General features: G+C 35.9%; 1 protein-coding gene, 1 long non-coding RNA gene and 1 pseudogene across 2 annotated transcripts; 1 reads left to right on the forward strand and 2 right to left on the reverse strand.

Annotated features, from left to right (window-relative positions):
• Nucleotides 1-2,531: 2,531 nt before the first annotated feature.
• Nucleotides 2,532-7,093, forward strand: LOC130501116 (uncharacterized; annotated as a pseudogene).
• Nucleotides 7,094-7,700: 607 nt separating this feature from the next.
• On the reverse strand, nucleotides 7,701-10,944 carry LOC108855026 (nicotinate phosphoribosyltransferase 1). Its single transcript, XM_056996009.1, has 15 exons — nucleotides 10,845-10,944; nucleotides 10,549-10,742; nucleotides 10,332-10,476; nucleotides 10,118-10,237; nucleotides 9,890-10,024; nucleotides 9,743-9,804; nucleotides 9,579-9,654; nucleotides 9,394-9,495; nucleotides 9,140-9,315; nucleotides 8,883-9,057; nucleotides 8,674-8,808; nucleotides 8,500-8,598; nucleotides 8,305-8,413; nucleotides 8,096-8,208; nucleotides 7,701-7,992 (listed from the first exon to the last, which is right to left on the reverse strand). The coding sequence occupies exons 2-15, from the start codon at nucleotides 10,716-10,718 to the stop codon at nucleotides 7,915-7,917; spliced, it is 1,695 nt and encodes a 564-aa protein (XP_056851989.1). The 5' UTR covers nucleotides 10,719-10,742; nucleotides 10,845-10,944; the 3' UTR covers nucleotides 7,701-7,914.
• A 2,094-nt stretch (nucleotides 10,945-13,038) lies between these two features.
• Nucleotides 13,039-13,834, reverse strand: LOC130501112 (uncharacterized). Its single transcript, XR_008939511.1, has 2 exons — nucleotides 13,442-13,834; nucleotides 13,039-13,324 (listed from the first exon to the last, which is right to left on the reverse strand). It is a non-coding gene; the product is annotated as an uncharacterized LOC130501112 (long non-coding RNA).
• Between the last annotated feature and the right edge of the window lie 597 nt (nucleotides 13,835-14,431).

Here is a 14,431-nt window from a genome sequence, read left to right on the forward strand (position 1 = left end):
ACATTTCATTATGACGCAACCAATGTCTTGCTCAAAAATTATGTGATTTAGGTTTTAGTTTGGTACTGTTTCAGGTTCATTGCTTTTTGCAATTGCAGCTCACAGTCAGTTTTGTTCTTTACGAGCATTCAATGTGAGTGACATATTATTGACATCTTTCTTTTTAATGGTTCCAGCAGGTGAAAAAGAATAATCAAGCCGTGGGAAGAAAATTATATACGAAAGTTAGTTTATCGGGTCACTTTGGGACCAGCTTGCTCAACCACATTCAGTCCTCTTGAAGCTTTATCCTCCACCAGATATACAACAACAAAGTATGCATGTATAATGTATCTGTCTATCACCTGAATATACTCGCTCATTAGTTCGAGGTATTTTTTTGGTTACCAACCAAGTATTCCTCAGTGCAAATACAAATAAATGCTTGCACGGGTCATGATTGTCAGGGTAAAAAATAACTATACTCAAGATCCTATTACACGGGTTTTGGTAACCAAATACAACCTCCTGGTGCTGATATATATATACGATGTTGATGTGAGCCTCTCTTATATATAAGTTGAAATGTTAAATACATGGTATTGTTTCTTATTGTTTAATTTATTTCCAAACCTTCCAAGAACCCGCGCGCGGAATAACCTTTGAATACAATTCTAATTCAAAATTGGTGAAGGTTGGTGCATCTAAAAATGGTAAACGGTCGATATTAAAAATAATAAAAGATAGAAGTCACCATGCAGTGTGATGGTCGTTTTTAATCATTGACCAATACTTGGGGGTGGAAACAATCAAATGGTTGTCAAAATAATGTCCGTGTGAGCTGTGAAGTAACTAGACCCATTTCACTTCTACGGTTTCTTTTATTTTTCTTTTTGATAAAAAATAATTAAGAAATATTTATTGAACTTTTTCTTATATCTCACGTCATTATTTTAGTTTTGCATCCAGTTCACACCGTTCTAACTCACCTAAATTTGTACCTAAAGTACAAATCTCTCATTTACTTTGGTTTTAATTCACACCATCGTAGTGAACCACCCTAAACCCACAGTAATACGGACCTAGTTTTAATTTTCAACTTAGTTTTGTTGGCAAGTCACGGAACCTTTGACTATAAGGCATTGGAAAAGTGTCTACATAAATTGAGATTTCTGGTACCATCTTACTTGAATGTTGACAACATGTCTTTAAATTTCTTGTCATACCATAATTCTTGATGTGTCTTGTCGTAATAAGTGGTTTAGGTTTGCTAATTATTGCTTATCGATCAAGTTTCTTTCTACTGAGCGATATCAGATACGGACCATACGGTATGTGATTAGTTTCTTTAACAAACTCAAGAGAATTAAAAAACTTAAACTTTGTTTCATGAAAAATCATTTATAATATATTAAGAAATCAAAATATTCCTTATTCCAGAAAATGACTAAAGCAAACTATAAAATAAATCAAGATAGTACTTTTTCGAAACCAGAATATATATAAGGCCAGTTACGGAAAAAAAAACACAGAATATAAATTAGTTAATGCCAACTACCAATTTATGATATTTTTGTAACAAAAAAAACAATACAGTATTAGTAGATGATAAAAATCTTGAGCATGCACATGAATACATGATGTTAGTGGTATACTTTCACACCAAAAAAAATAAACTTAAAAAAAAAAAAATCTTGAACACATATATAAACACAGTTTATGCGGGGAGGAAATCACTCATCTTTGACCCAAAAAAAGAAGGAAATCACTCATCACCCAGCAATACAACCATTTTAAAAATTTATTTTAAGAAATGATTGATATTCACAGCCATATAAAACACTTCACGTTAGGAACAATTGACAAAATCTTCCATCCGATCTTCGCTACTTAGAAAAACGCGAACCACATGGTAGTTTATTGATACAAACGTGTAGAACTACGAATCCAATTATCAATTGTCCAATATACAAAACTATTTGAAGAAAAACAAGTTAACATCACATATTTATTAATTTTATCAAATAACATAATTGAAATCATATATTTTCTATAGTATTTCAAAGTCGGGTCATGATGGTACACGTCTGTACATATGATAAATCATACTGAGATATTTGAACAAATATGTAATTTGTTTATTTGTGTGCCATATAAATTTTCAATAATGGGATTTATTAGAAGAAATAAATAGAAATTTTTTCTTATTTAAAAAAAAAGAATAAATAGAAAAGCGCGTGACGGCAAAGATGAAATATCTTACAGCAGTCTTCCTCTTCGTTCTCACTTCTCACCAGCCACGTTTTCTTTTATTGGCCGCTATATGTTCTCGTGGCCAAGAGAATTACAAAAATAAATAAACAAAAATATACAGTAATGTTTACATCACGTGCATAAATTCCACAAAATACAGTAGTGTTCACAAGAAACTTCGCATACTTTTTCCTTTTTACAGAAAAATGAAAATAAGAAAGAAAAAATAGAGAGTATAATATATCAAAACAGAGGAACTAGGGTTGTAGAAGAAAATATAGACAAACTAACTGTTTTTTTTTCTTTGCTTGAGCTGTAAGTAATGAAGTGGATTCGTGGAGAAACAATAGGTCACGGGAGCTTCTCCACCGTTAGTTTAGCCACCACCTCTGGAAGCTCGACATCATCATTCCCAACTGATCGCTGTGAAATCTTCCGGAGTGGTTTGTTCCGCCGCGTTACGGAACGAAAGAGACGTGCTTGATGATCTCCGTGACTGCCCGAGATCGTACGGTGTTTCGGAGAAGCAACGACGGTGGAGAACGGGGAAGAGGTGTACAACTTGTTTCTTGAGTACGCTTCCGGTGGAAACTTGGGTGACAGAGTTAAGAACTCCGGCGAGGCGTTGCCGGAATGCGAAGTGCGTCGGTTCACGAGGTCGATTGTTAGAGGGTTGTGTTATATCCACTCGAAAGGGTTTGCTCATTGCGACGTGAAGCTTGAGAATGTTTTGTTGTTCGGCGACGGTGGAGACGTGAAGATTTCTGATTTCGGGTTGGCGAAACGAAGGGGTGAGAACGTGGCCGAGATCAGAGGAACGCCTCTGTATATGGCGCCGGAAGCGGTAAACCACGGCGAGTTTGAGGCTCCGGCGGATATATGGGCGTTGGGATGCTCTGTAGTCGAGATGTCGAGTGGCGAAACGGCATGGTGTTTGGAGGAAGTTACGACGTAATGTCTCTGATGGTTCGTATTGGTTCAAGTGATGAAGTTCCGACAGTTCCGGTGGAGTTGTCGGAAGAAGGAAAAGATTTCGTGAGGAAATGTTTTGTTAAAAATCCCGGCGGATAGATGGACGGCTCAGATGCTTTTGGATCATCCGTTCCTAGCCGTTGATGATGATGAAATAGTAGTGGTGGTTCATTGAAGTGTGGCGAACAAAAGGCTTCGGCTTCACCGAGAGATCCTTTTGATTTCCCTGAATGGAACTCGGTTCAATCTCGGTTACGGTTTGCTCACCGGTTTTGTTATTCGCCGTTTAGTTGTTTGGTACGTTCGCCGGAGGTGAGGATCATGGTTTGGTCAGCGAGAATGTACCTGATTGGTCGGTGTCGTGTGATTGGGTCAACGTCAGATAGTTTAATTAGTGGAGATAGACGAAGTCATAAGAAGGAGATTATTATGGCGTTAATTAAATAATTGACGGTCTTTATTTAATCTTTTGTTAATTAGCTCGTTGACTACTGTAAATAATATCAGATTTTTTTTTTTTTTGAAAGAACAGAGTTTTTGCCATAGTTCTGCTACACAAATCAATGTCTAATAGACTAGAGATTGTTAATTGTTTTGGCATCGACTAAAGTCTCACCAAACCTGTATTTTATGGACTCACAAGCTCACGTATGAAATATTCCAAGCGGAATGATTTAGCATCTATTCGATTTAATTTGGGATTAAAAAGGCCATGGATAGGTAAAAATCTGCCTTGCAATGGACGGTTTTTTGGTTTGGTTTTAGTTAAAGTCAACCAACCGAACCTGTGGCCTATAGACTACTAGAAGTTGGCCTTTTAGTCCATATTTAAACTCAATAATTGGGTTGAAAATTGTGTTATTAGGCCCAATAAATTTGAAGATCGAATTAAGTGATTAGAGTGGTTGAGTGGCGACAAGAAATGCATAAGGTCAAATCATATCAATATATTGTTTTATTTTTTATAAACCATAGTTTACATTGACGTGGTTAGTGGATACCATTCTGAATTTCTTATGCATATATCACCGAATCTCCTAATAATTTTAGCAACAAAATAATAATCCAACATAGTATTGTTATTTGTCTGGACAAGAGGAAACGTCGAGGATGACTAGGTCTAAATACATGACATATCTATTTTCTATGCAATACATCAACAAATCCACATGGGAGCGATAGAGAATAATATTCTAAACACCAAGTCCATGATTAACATATACGCCCACTAATTAATAAAAAATCATCACTTTAAAACGACCAACAGAATCCGAACAAAAAGAAAATTCATTTAATCAAAGAAAATTTATTTAATCAAAGAAAATTCAAAAAGTAACAAGTCTCAACCAAACCCCGTGTTTTAATTAATTATCATCATTAAATCTCTATTATGTCTCTTGAAGAGAAAAAAAACTTTTTTGCATTCACTTCACCACCTCTCTTTCTCTCTCTCTCTCGGCAAAAATGGAGGTATGTGGATTCCTCTGTTCCTCTTCGTGATTTCCATAAACCCTAAAACACTTGTTATTTCAAATGCAGGGCTTTGATTTCTTCACGCAACGCTTCTTCCTTCTCTTGATCACAGCCTTCTGTTTATCATCTTTTGTTCTAAGTCTCCAGGTTCTTTTCTTTCTCTCTACACCATTCTCTTTGAAATCTCATAACATGTTTTCAAGAACTAATAACAGAGAAGTTGAATTTGACTCTATGATTCATAGATGGGGGAAACATGTAGTTCAAGCAGCCGATGCGACGCCGGTTTGAGTTGCCAGAGCTGTCCTGCAAGTGGTAATACCGGGTCTACTTGTACCCGGATCCGACCTCTAAACCCGACTTCCAAGGTATCATTTCACTTTCTTTACTGTTCTTTGTTCACTTTTAGTATTTTTCTTGGGGTGATGATGAATGGAAAATAATGGGAATGCATGTGGTTTTGATGATGAGTAGGTGAATGGTTTGCCGTTTAACAAGTACTCTTGGCTAACGACACACAATTCGTACTCAATCACGAGTGCAAAATCAACAATTGGCTCATTCATCATCTCTCCAAGGAATCAAGAAGACTCCATCACCAATCAGCTTAAGGTCTCTCTCTCTCTCTCTCTTCATTCTCATACTTAGATTCTTTTTTTTTGACAAGTTCCGTATTAGAACTATTCTTTTCTAATTTAAGAATCTGACTTACTCTACAAGTTGTTGTTGCTTAGGTTTGAATAATAAGACAATGTCTGCTTTATTAGTTGGTGGCTTTTGTAATGAAACTTTTTTTGATCAAATATCAACTTTATCATACTTTTCCACGTGTAAAAACTAAAACTAACAGAAAAAAACAAAACACAACTCAAAACTCAAGTGCTTGACCTTGTCCCCCCTCCCAATGAATGTTTTGGTTGCAGAATGGTGTGAGAGGGATTATGCTCGATGTCTATGACTTTAGAAACGATATATGGTTGTGTCATTCAGCAGCAGGGTCTTGCTTTAACTTTACAGCCTTTGTAAGTTGCACTTGCATTTGAATTAGCTTCCATAACAAAATAAATTATTTTAGTTGAGGTTTCAACGTGCATTAACGATGTAGCAACCTGCTGTCAATGCGCTCAAAGAGATCAATGACTTTCTTGAGTCAAACTTATCTGAGGTCGTTACAATCATCCTGGAAGATTACGTTACATCTTCACGAGGCTTGACTAAGGTATATAATAGTACATTTGACACATATTGTTTTGGTAGTTTTGTATGCTAAGAACCAATCATGTTCGGTCTTGTGTGAAGGTGTTCAAAGCATCTGGATTGAGTAAGTTCCTGTTTCCGGTTTCGAGAATGCCGAAAGACGGTAAGGACTGGCCTACGGTAAATGATATGGTGAAGCAGAACCAAAGGCTTGTGGTGTTCACTTCCAAGAAGGGTAAAGAAGCTTCTGAAGGTCTTGCTTACCAGTGGGATTACATGGTTGAAAATCAATGTGAGTTTTTTTGTAATGATCTTAGTGAAATCTTAATTAATGACCAGACTTAACAAGACTATAATATATATATGTAGATGGTAATGATGGAATGAACGATGGATCATGCACGAACCGAAACGAGTCACCTCCATTGGATACGAAGTCTCGTTCTTTGGTTCTACAGAACTACTTTATAACCAATCCGAATGCAACGCAAGCATGCGCGGATAATTCATCGCCGCTGATCAAAATGATGACGACTTGTCATGAAGCAGCTGGTAAAAGGTGGCCTAACTTTATCGCGGTTGATTATTACCAGGTGCTATTTTGATATTCTACAAGCTTTGTTTTGTTTAGAGAATGTGTTAGTGCTAATTGGAATGTTTAATGACTACAGAGGAGTGATGGTGGAGGAGCTGCAGAAGCTGTAGACGCAGCAAACGGTCGTCTGACATGTGGTTGTGACACTTTAAGCCTTTGCAAGGTTAGTTTACTTATTCCTTTAGATTAGTCTTTTTTGTTACATTTCATTGAGGTAATAATGATGAATGTGTTATATATATTATTACATATGAACAGTCAAACGCAACTTTTGGAACGTGTGATGCTCCTCCTCCAAAGGCAGCTCCGAAACCAGCAGCAGGAGGAGAGTCTACACGAGATCCGAGCGATCTTCCGGCGGGTAATGCTGTTTCAACAGGAGTTGGATTGGCTTCTCTCTTTATGATCTCTGCGGCGACTCTCTTGTTGTGGTGGTAGTTTGTCATTGAAGCTAATGTTTGTACTAATATGACACAAAATGATTTAGTTTTCACCCACGAAATGAATTATTATTGTGCAACGGAAACAAACTGAGGAATGTTTGTAAAAAAGAGTGTAATGAACTCATAAAGTAGCAAAGCTGTTGTCATGGTTACATATGTATAAGAACTCTGTTTTCTACCACCCACATTGATATGCTAATAACATTTTTCAGAAGCTCTTGCAACACGTTGTGGTACCACATAAGCTCCGATTACGATAATTCATTGAACGGAGGTGACACCACAAAAGTGACTTATTGATGATAGGTAGGCCCAGTGACATTGTAAGCCACAACTTTTGCTCGTGGAAAAGGGGTACCTCTGTTTCCCACAAAAGCTTTCTTTCTTGTTTATTATGTATATATAAACAGAGAGCCTCATTGTTACTTCTTCATCCTCTCTAGAAAACGTTTGCTTCATCATACTAATAAACTTCTTCTTATCTCTTTGGTCTCCTCCTTCTTCCCAAGCTTCACAATCTTTCTCAGCAACATGCTCAAGGATTTTCAGGAGCATAGGAAAATCCAGTATGTATATATGGTTGATCCCACTTTGCTTCTCATAAGTTTTTTTTTTGATCTTGTGTTGTGATGATAATCTGACTCCAAGACCGAAACAACAACAAGTTCTTATCATTTGTTTGATGGTATTGATTTGGTCTTTGGGAGTTGGATTATCATCACAAGACTAGATCTAAAAAATTAGAAGCAAGAGAGATCAACTAAATACACATTGTGGATTTTCCTCAAGGTGATAAAAGTCTAAGAAGATTGAATCTTCTGAGTTTTATTCCGAGTAAATGTTTGGTGAATACAAGTTCAAAAAAAAAAAAATAGACAAAGTTGTAAAGAGTGAGGGATCAAGAAGTCGTAAAGTAGCAAAAGCTGATACAATGGGTTATTATATCTTAACATTGACAGAGGCACAAGAGAAGAAAGCTACATTTTGTAGAAAAAAAAAATATCAGTGCAGTTCACCGACAGGAGCTTCGTTGAGCCAGAGGTTGTGGATGAAGTCATACAACTCGGCGCTCACACTAACCTGTAAAGTTTTTAAGTAAAAACAATTAAAGTTTATTTCTCTCTCTGAATACCAAAAAAAAAAAAACAGGTTCTCTCAGCTCATGGTGTTGGTGTTTTATTACCTTATAAGGAGTAGGGTTTAATCTTCTCATATGATCAGGTCTCATGTTCTCAAGCTGTTTAATGCAACGGCTTCTTATCTCTTTCAATGGCTCCAGCTCTTCCCTAGCTTCATCTTCACAGACATAAGTTAACCAACAAAAAAAAAACATTATGAGAGTGAGTCATTTTGTCAGCAAAGTAGTGAGATTGAGAAGTCAGGTGTAATAACCTGCATTTCCACGCCAGTAACATTTAAGAAGCTCTTCCACACGTTGTGGCACCACATAAGCCCTTTTCGATTCATTGAATGGATGACGGCAAAGCAACCTCTCACCAACCTTGCAAAATCCAGAAAAAAAAAAGATTCAAAAGACTTTTAAGACAAAACAAATCTTTCAAGGCGCCTTTTTTGCTTTATTATTACCTTAGGTGGTGGTTCGTTCTCTCCAGTCATGATATCAACTAGAGGGTAACCCTCTTTTCCGAATAATCTGTAAGTACGCTTCTTACATGGTATAGATACCTGAAAGACCAGATGCAAAAGTTCTATTATCAAAGAAGAAACTTTTTAAAGTTGAAAGACCAGAGAGTCAAAAACCTTAGTAACATCTTCAGAGAGTTTGATCCGAGGCTGCTTATTGATCTCCACGAGTTTGAAAACACAGCCTAACGCCGCTTGTGAATAGCAAGTCACTAAGTTGGTTCCAATTCCAAAGGCGTCTACTTCATGACCCTAAAGCCACATTCCATCAAAGTGAGGAAACAAAAAAAAACATTTCATAAGGTTTAAGGTGAGTGAGAAGTTACCTGTTTGTTAAGAGCATCGACTGTCTCTTCGTTAAGATCGTTACTCGCGGTAATGATCATCTTACCAAAGTCAGGCACGTTAAGCTCTCTCTCTACGCCGCAAAAGAACTTCCTGGCCACGGTAGAGAGATAAGCTAAGTCACCTGAATCAAGCCTAATGCCTACTGCTTTGTATCTGCATATAACAGCCAATAAAGTCATGAATCTTGAAAAGTTAAAAGACAAAAAGATCATGAGTGGAAGTTTTCTTAACACACCCCAGTTCATTAAGTGCTAGAGCAACAGCACAGAAGTTAGGGATTCCACTTTTCATGACATCGTAAGTATCAACAAGCGCAAGAAAGGCGCTGGGGAAAGCCAGTGCGTAGGATGTGAAAGCTGCAAGCTCGCTTTTGTTTGTCTCAGAGAAGATCCCAGACAGTGCAGATGAGTTCTATTCCATTCATACACCAAAAGAGAGATTATAACGAAATGAATCAAACTGAAACAAGTACTACACTCATAAGCAAACCTGAATCTTGGCTAGGCATGTTTGGACCAGATTGACGAAATCTTCACAAGTGGTTTTCCCATCAGAGCTTCGAAGCGCTTTGCCAACAATCTCATCAAGGCTCTACAAATCAACAATGTAGAGGATTAAAGTTTTATAACTCATGCTTTCGATGTTTGAGTCTTAGAGAGTTTGGCTTACTATACCATGAATGAGCTGACAAAAGCATGTGAATGTGTACCACGGAGAGGTATTCCAAACAATTTTCCCGCTGCAACATTGCTGCCATAAGAACAAAGCAAGTAAACAAACATTGCTTCTATAAACAGAACAATGACACTGGTAGTAGTAATAAGACCATAAGACATGCCTGGTTGCATCAAAGCCTCCAAGGTAGCAATACTTTGATGCGCTTATTGCACCATCAGGTCCCTATAAACAACATAAGAGAGATAGAGAGATTAAGCAAACCAAACCAAAACCAACAGGTCCCTGTAAACAAGTAACAGAAGGAAACCTGAGCTCTGCGAGCACCAAACTCAAGCAGAAGCTTAGATTTGCCAGCAACAAACCGATGCCTTGCTGCGTTGGTAGCAACCAGAGACGCGTAGTTGATGAGATTCAGAAACGGAGTTTCCAACAATTGCACAACCTAAGCAAACCAAACTGATCAGAACCTAACCAATCAAAATCAATTCAAAGCTAATGAGATGAAAGACAAACAACAACAACAACAAGAACTCACAGCAACAGGACCTTCGATTCTGAGCAAAGGCACTTTAGGAAACACGACAGATCCTTCAGAAATAGCATAGACTTCAATGTCGGAACAATCAAGCCCACGAAGGTAATCACAGAAAGCTTCCTGCTTTTCAACATTACCAAAAATAAATAAATAAAAAGTAGACTCTTTTTTTTCAAAAAAGGAGAGACCTTTCGTTTTGTTTGGTTTTGATTACCTCACAACCAGGTAAAGAGTGACGAACGAAATCGATCTCTTGGTCGGTCAAAGTGAAGTTAGCGAGGAACTTGATGCATTCTTCTAACCCGGCGAAGATTGTGTACTCTCCACCAAATGGGTTCTTACGAAAATACAAATCAAACCTGATGAAGGATGATGATAAAAGTCTCAGACTTTCGATTGATTGAGATTTGAAGAGAGAGAGGGAGACTAACACGGATCGTTCGGATTGTTTGCCGGCTTTCCAGTAAGCATAAGCCATGGTGAATTGGTAAAGATCGTTGAGGAGTGGAGTCACCATCGGGTTCGTCGGTTTCTCCACGACCCGACCCGCTTTCTGTTTCTTCCCATCGTCAAACACGTTGTTCCCTTTCGTCTTCTCCATTGATTAAACTCTGTGTTTTGTGAGCTGCGATTATGTTTGAGGTAAGAGAATGAGTGAGTGAGTGGGCACTACTTATAGATTCTTTATAAAAAAAAAAAAGAGTTGGGCGTGAGAATCACGACAAACTTGTCCCCAGGGTTCAAAGTTCAACTCCAGTCTTCTTCAACCCCATATCTAAAGTTAAAAAAACAAGATTTTTCAAACTTTTTTATTTTTTCGACCAAAAGAAAAGACTCGAGTGGGAAAAAATAAGATTGTGCAGATGGGTTTTACAATGCTCAGTTTACTAGTATTGGGCCAGCTCCATTATCTTGTGTATCCTATAAGCCTTGTATATAAGCTTGTTTAATATACAAGGCTTTTAGCTAATAGGCCTATTCTTCATGTAGGTCATCATGGGCTAAGTCCATTATGTTGGTCATGTTGTGTAGCTTTGGTTTATTGGACAAGACTGATATTTCTGCCGGAGATGGACTAAGTTTTTGAGATGGAAGTTGTCTTTAATTTCATCCCTTGTTAAACTAGTTCAGTGTGCATCTGACAAAATCTAGGTTTCTTTTTATAGAAAAGTTGCACAAACCATAAGGTATCGCTTGTTTAATACGGAATGATCAACATCATCTTCCTGATTTGTATATTTCGTAGTTGGTGTTTTGATACTATGCTACTCTATAACTCTTATGATAAAAAACGCAGCCTTTTGAATTCATAAAGAACTATGAAAGAGATTGAATATGGAGAAAAGTAGGTATGAGTCACAATTTGTACCCTAAGTTGGATGGTTCCCATGCTTATCACGTCTATTTTAGATGGACCACGGTATTTATCTATTTCTGTGAAATTTCTAAAGTTGTCAAAACAAGCAAAAACTGGAATTAAAATGCCTTTACCCATATTAGAAACTCGTGAGAGTTTTTACCATTTAATCGACACCAAAATGTGTCTTTTAGACATATTGGGATGTGAAAACACCTTTTATTCTTCAAGGGTTTAGACTTTGCTGGTAAATTCAGAAATCACTATCGTTTTCTTATTGACTAATCAATACTACTAATAAAAACCTCGTTTTATGTTAACTATAAGTCTCAAACACTGCACTGAAAGCAAGTTATAGTAGTGTTTTAGATGCTCGTGGGATTTTATTAATACTAATGTTATGCACGGTTAAATTTATACTCTTAAATGATTTGATCATAAAACTGTAAAATAATTTTCAATAAAAAAAATTATGTTAGTCAAATAATCTAAAAACATGATTAAGAGATAGCTGTATTCATAGAAAAGTTGCATTTAGATTTGGACTTCTCTGTAAAATAGCCAAGAAATTTATGAAAATGTCTGAGAAACATTGTTTTGTAACATTTTTTCATGTTCATTAACAATTAAATTTTTTGAATATTTTCTATTTAAGAATCTATGGCGATTTAAATTTGACCTTGCATAAAAACTGGTTCTCACAAATAGATTTCACACATGAAATAAATTCGTACATTGGCTAAAATAGATGTAAAAACTTAAAGATTTTAAACGTGAAATTAGAACGTGGGGTTTCATGCGTGTCACATGTGTGCCATGAACATTTGTTCTCTTTAGTTTTTGTGAAATAATGTTACTTATGTCAAACAGATTGTGTTTCTGATATATGTAGTGCATGTTATATTCAAAATACTAAAATTAATAGTAATTTCATGCGGATAAACCACAAAAAGAAATATTTGTAAATACTAAATTTACAAATAAAAGAATTAGAAATTCAGATAACTTACATTTGTTGTTGAACTTTTTTTCGAATTGGATTTTTTATTGAAAACTAAAACTGAATAACCATAAGACTGTTTGAGCTATAGATATATTGTTGATAAGCATCGATATTTGATAATGGAAAAGATAGAGAAAATGTAGAGAGTAAATGAATTGATTAAAGATTATATAGGAAAAGAAAACAGTTTTATTTTTTGTCAACTGATTTTGAATGCGAGATGAGATATTCTGATAAAATTTTGGATAAAATTTCTATAAATTGGAGATAAAATATTTTTCCAATATATTATTTTCAGTTTTTAAACATATATTCCACATGTCGTAATTTAATTTGTCAAGTTATTTAGGTTATTTGAGTTATTTTGAAGTTTCCATATTTTGATGAACAAAAACATGTTTTGTTTTTCTGCATTTTTCAATTATTATTATTTTTTTAGTTTTCACATGTTAGGTGATTTATATTTTAGTATATAAGGGATTTGGCTTCTAAAACCGTTGCTTATTGAGCTTTAGTAAAAGGCCGGTTAGCAGTTTTCTATATGGTTACATAAAGTGTGAATAGTAATTAAACTGTCATTTTAATCTTTTATTTCCTTAGTGGTCTTATAACGTGATCTCGGTTCATAGAAATTTCACACTCCAAAAAGAGAGCAAATAAAACGAATTCAACAAAATCTAATTCAGATTGAAGTTAGCTATTAATGGAAAATGTGTTGAAAGCGATGGGACAAAACAAAGGCAATAAGGTAGGAAGGTTGTCGGTGAGGGACGACAATATATGATGAAGATGTGTGTGTTATAACGAGCCTTCTCCACTTGCCCCTAAAAAGGAGATTATTCCATAACTAAAAAACAACAAGAAATATATCATTTAAAACTTTAACTACTAGTATACAATTTGATGTATACATATTGATTCCTATATATCATCAACAAAATAAAAATAGCAGATGTAGACTTACGCCTCAGCGTGGATGGGAGATCCCCCTCACTCAGATGACATCGTTCACCTCACCAACTTTCCTCTGATCACTAACTCTCCTAGAATGGCAAGCGATTCTATACTGGATTTGGAATGAGAGGAACCAGCGACTCTATGCAAATCGGTTCAGATCAATCGACTCTCTCTTCTCGATCATTGACCACCAGGTAAGGAATAAACTTCAGAGCTTCAGGGACACTAATCCAAGGAAATCATCTGAGATGAGGTAACAGTGACTGAGCTAAGGAATAAGATTCTCTCTCCCGATCGAGCAAACCGCTTTGCTTCTTTCGCTCTCTGGTTTCATCGACTTCCATCAACTGAAAAAATTACTATGTGCTACTACTTTATTTGGGCTTAGATAAATTTTGGACTGAAGGTTATTACAATATGAGTTTTTAATTGGGCAAGGCCCTAGCACTAGTGTCTTTGGACTATTGTAAACATTTTATTTTCTTTTTTACAATTTAAATTAAGAAGGCCAGTTACAAAAAGAAAAAAAAATAACTGCCTATCACGTTTGTTAAAATTAACTATATTCCTCCATACTAATCCCCCTTTATACATCATTATAATTTCCTTCTTTTCTGCGTTTTATCCTGTCACGATATTTTTGGACAGTAAGATGCATCGAACTAATATTCTAAATATGGAAACTGACATCCTGAATGGCAATACACAATTAAAAGAAACAAAGCCGAAAAGAAAAAGAAATGGCAGACTGTAAAAAGTAAATACACTTGACTTTATCTTGCAGGGTAAATACACTTTATATAACAAACAACAGAAATGTCATTTGTTTCAGCGAGTTTTCTACTCTCGTGAAAAGAGGTCGAATCTATCGTCTACGTTGTCTCTGCAAAATAGACAGTGTTTCTTAGATACGATGCAAAAGAAGAGATCTTAAAGAATAACTTTTTTTTTTCGTAACTGATCTTAAAGAATAACTTAACAGATAGTATTTTATAAT

The sequence above is a fragment of the Raphanus sativus genome, unplaced genomic scaffold (assembly GCF_000801105.2).
Source record: "Raphanus sativus cultivar WK10039 unplaced genomic scaffold, ASM80110v3 Scaffold0102, whole genome shotgun sequence".
NCBI classification, from domain to species: Eukaryota; Viridiplantae; Streptophyta; class Magnoliopsida; order Brassicales; family Brassicaceae; genus Raphanus; species Raphanus sativus.

What these genes read in the sequence shown, in the direction of transcription:
- LOC108855026 (XM_056996009.1), bottom strand. Translation starts at nt 10,718, where the DNA reads ATGGAGAAGACGAAAGGGAACAACGTGTTTGACGATGGGAAGAAACAG. An exon ending in TCGATGCTCTTAACAAACAG is followed by an intron (nt 8,809 to 8,882) that starts GTAACTTCTCAC and finishes ATGTGGCTTTAG; the next exon opens with GGTCATGAAGTAGACGCCTT. An exon ending in TAAACCCTACTCCTTATAAG is followed by an intron (nt 7,993 to 8,095) that starts GTAATAAAACAC and finishes AAAACTTTACAG; the next exon opens with GTTAGTGTGAGCGCCGAGTT.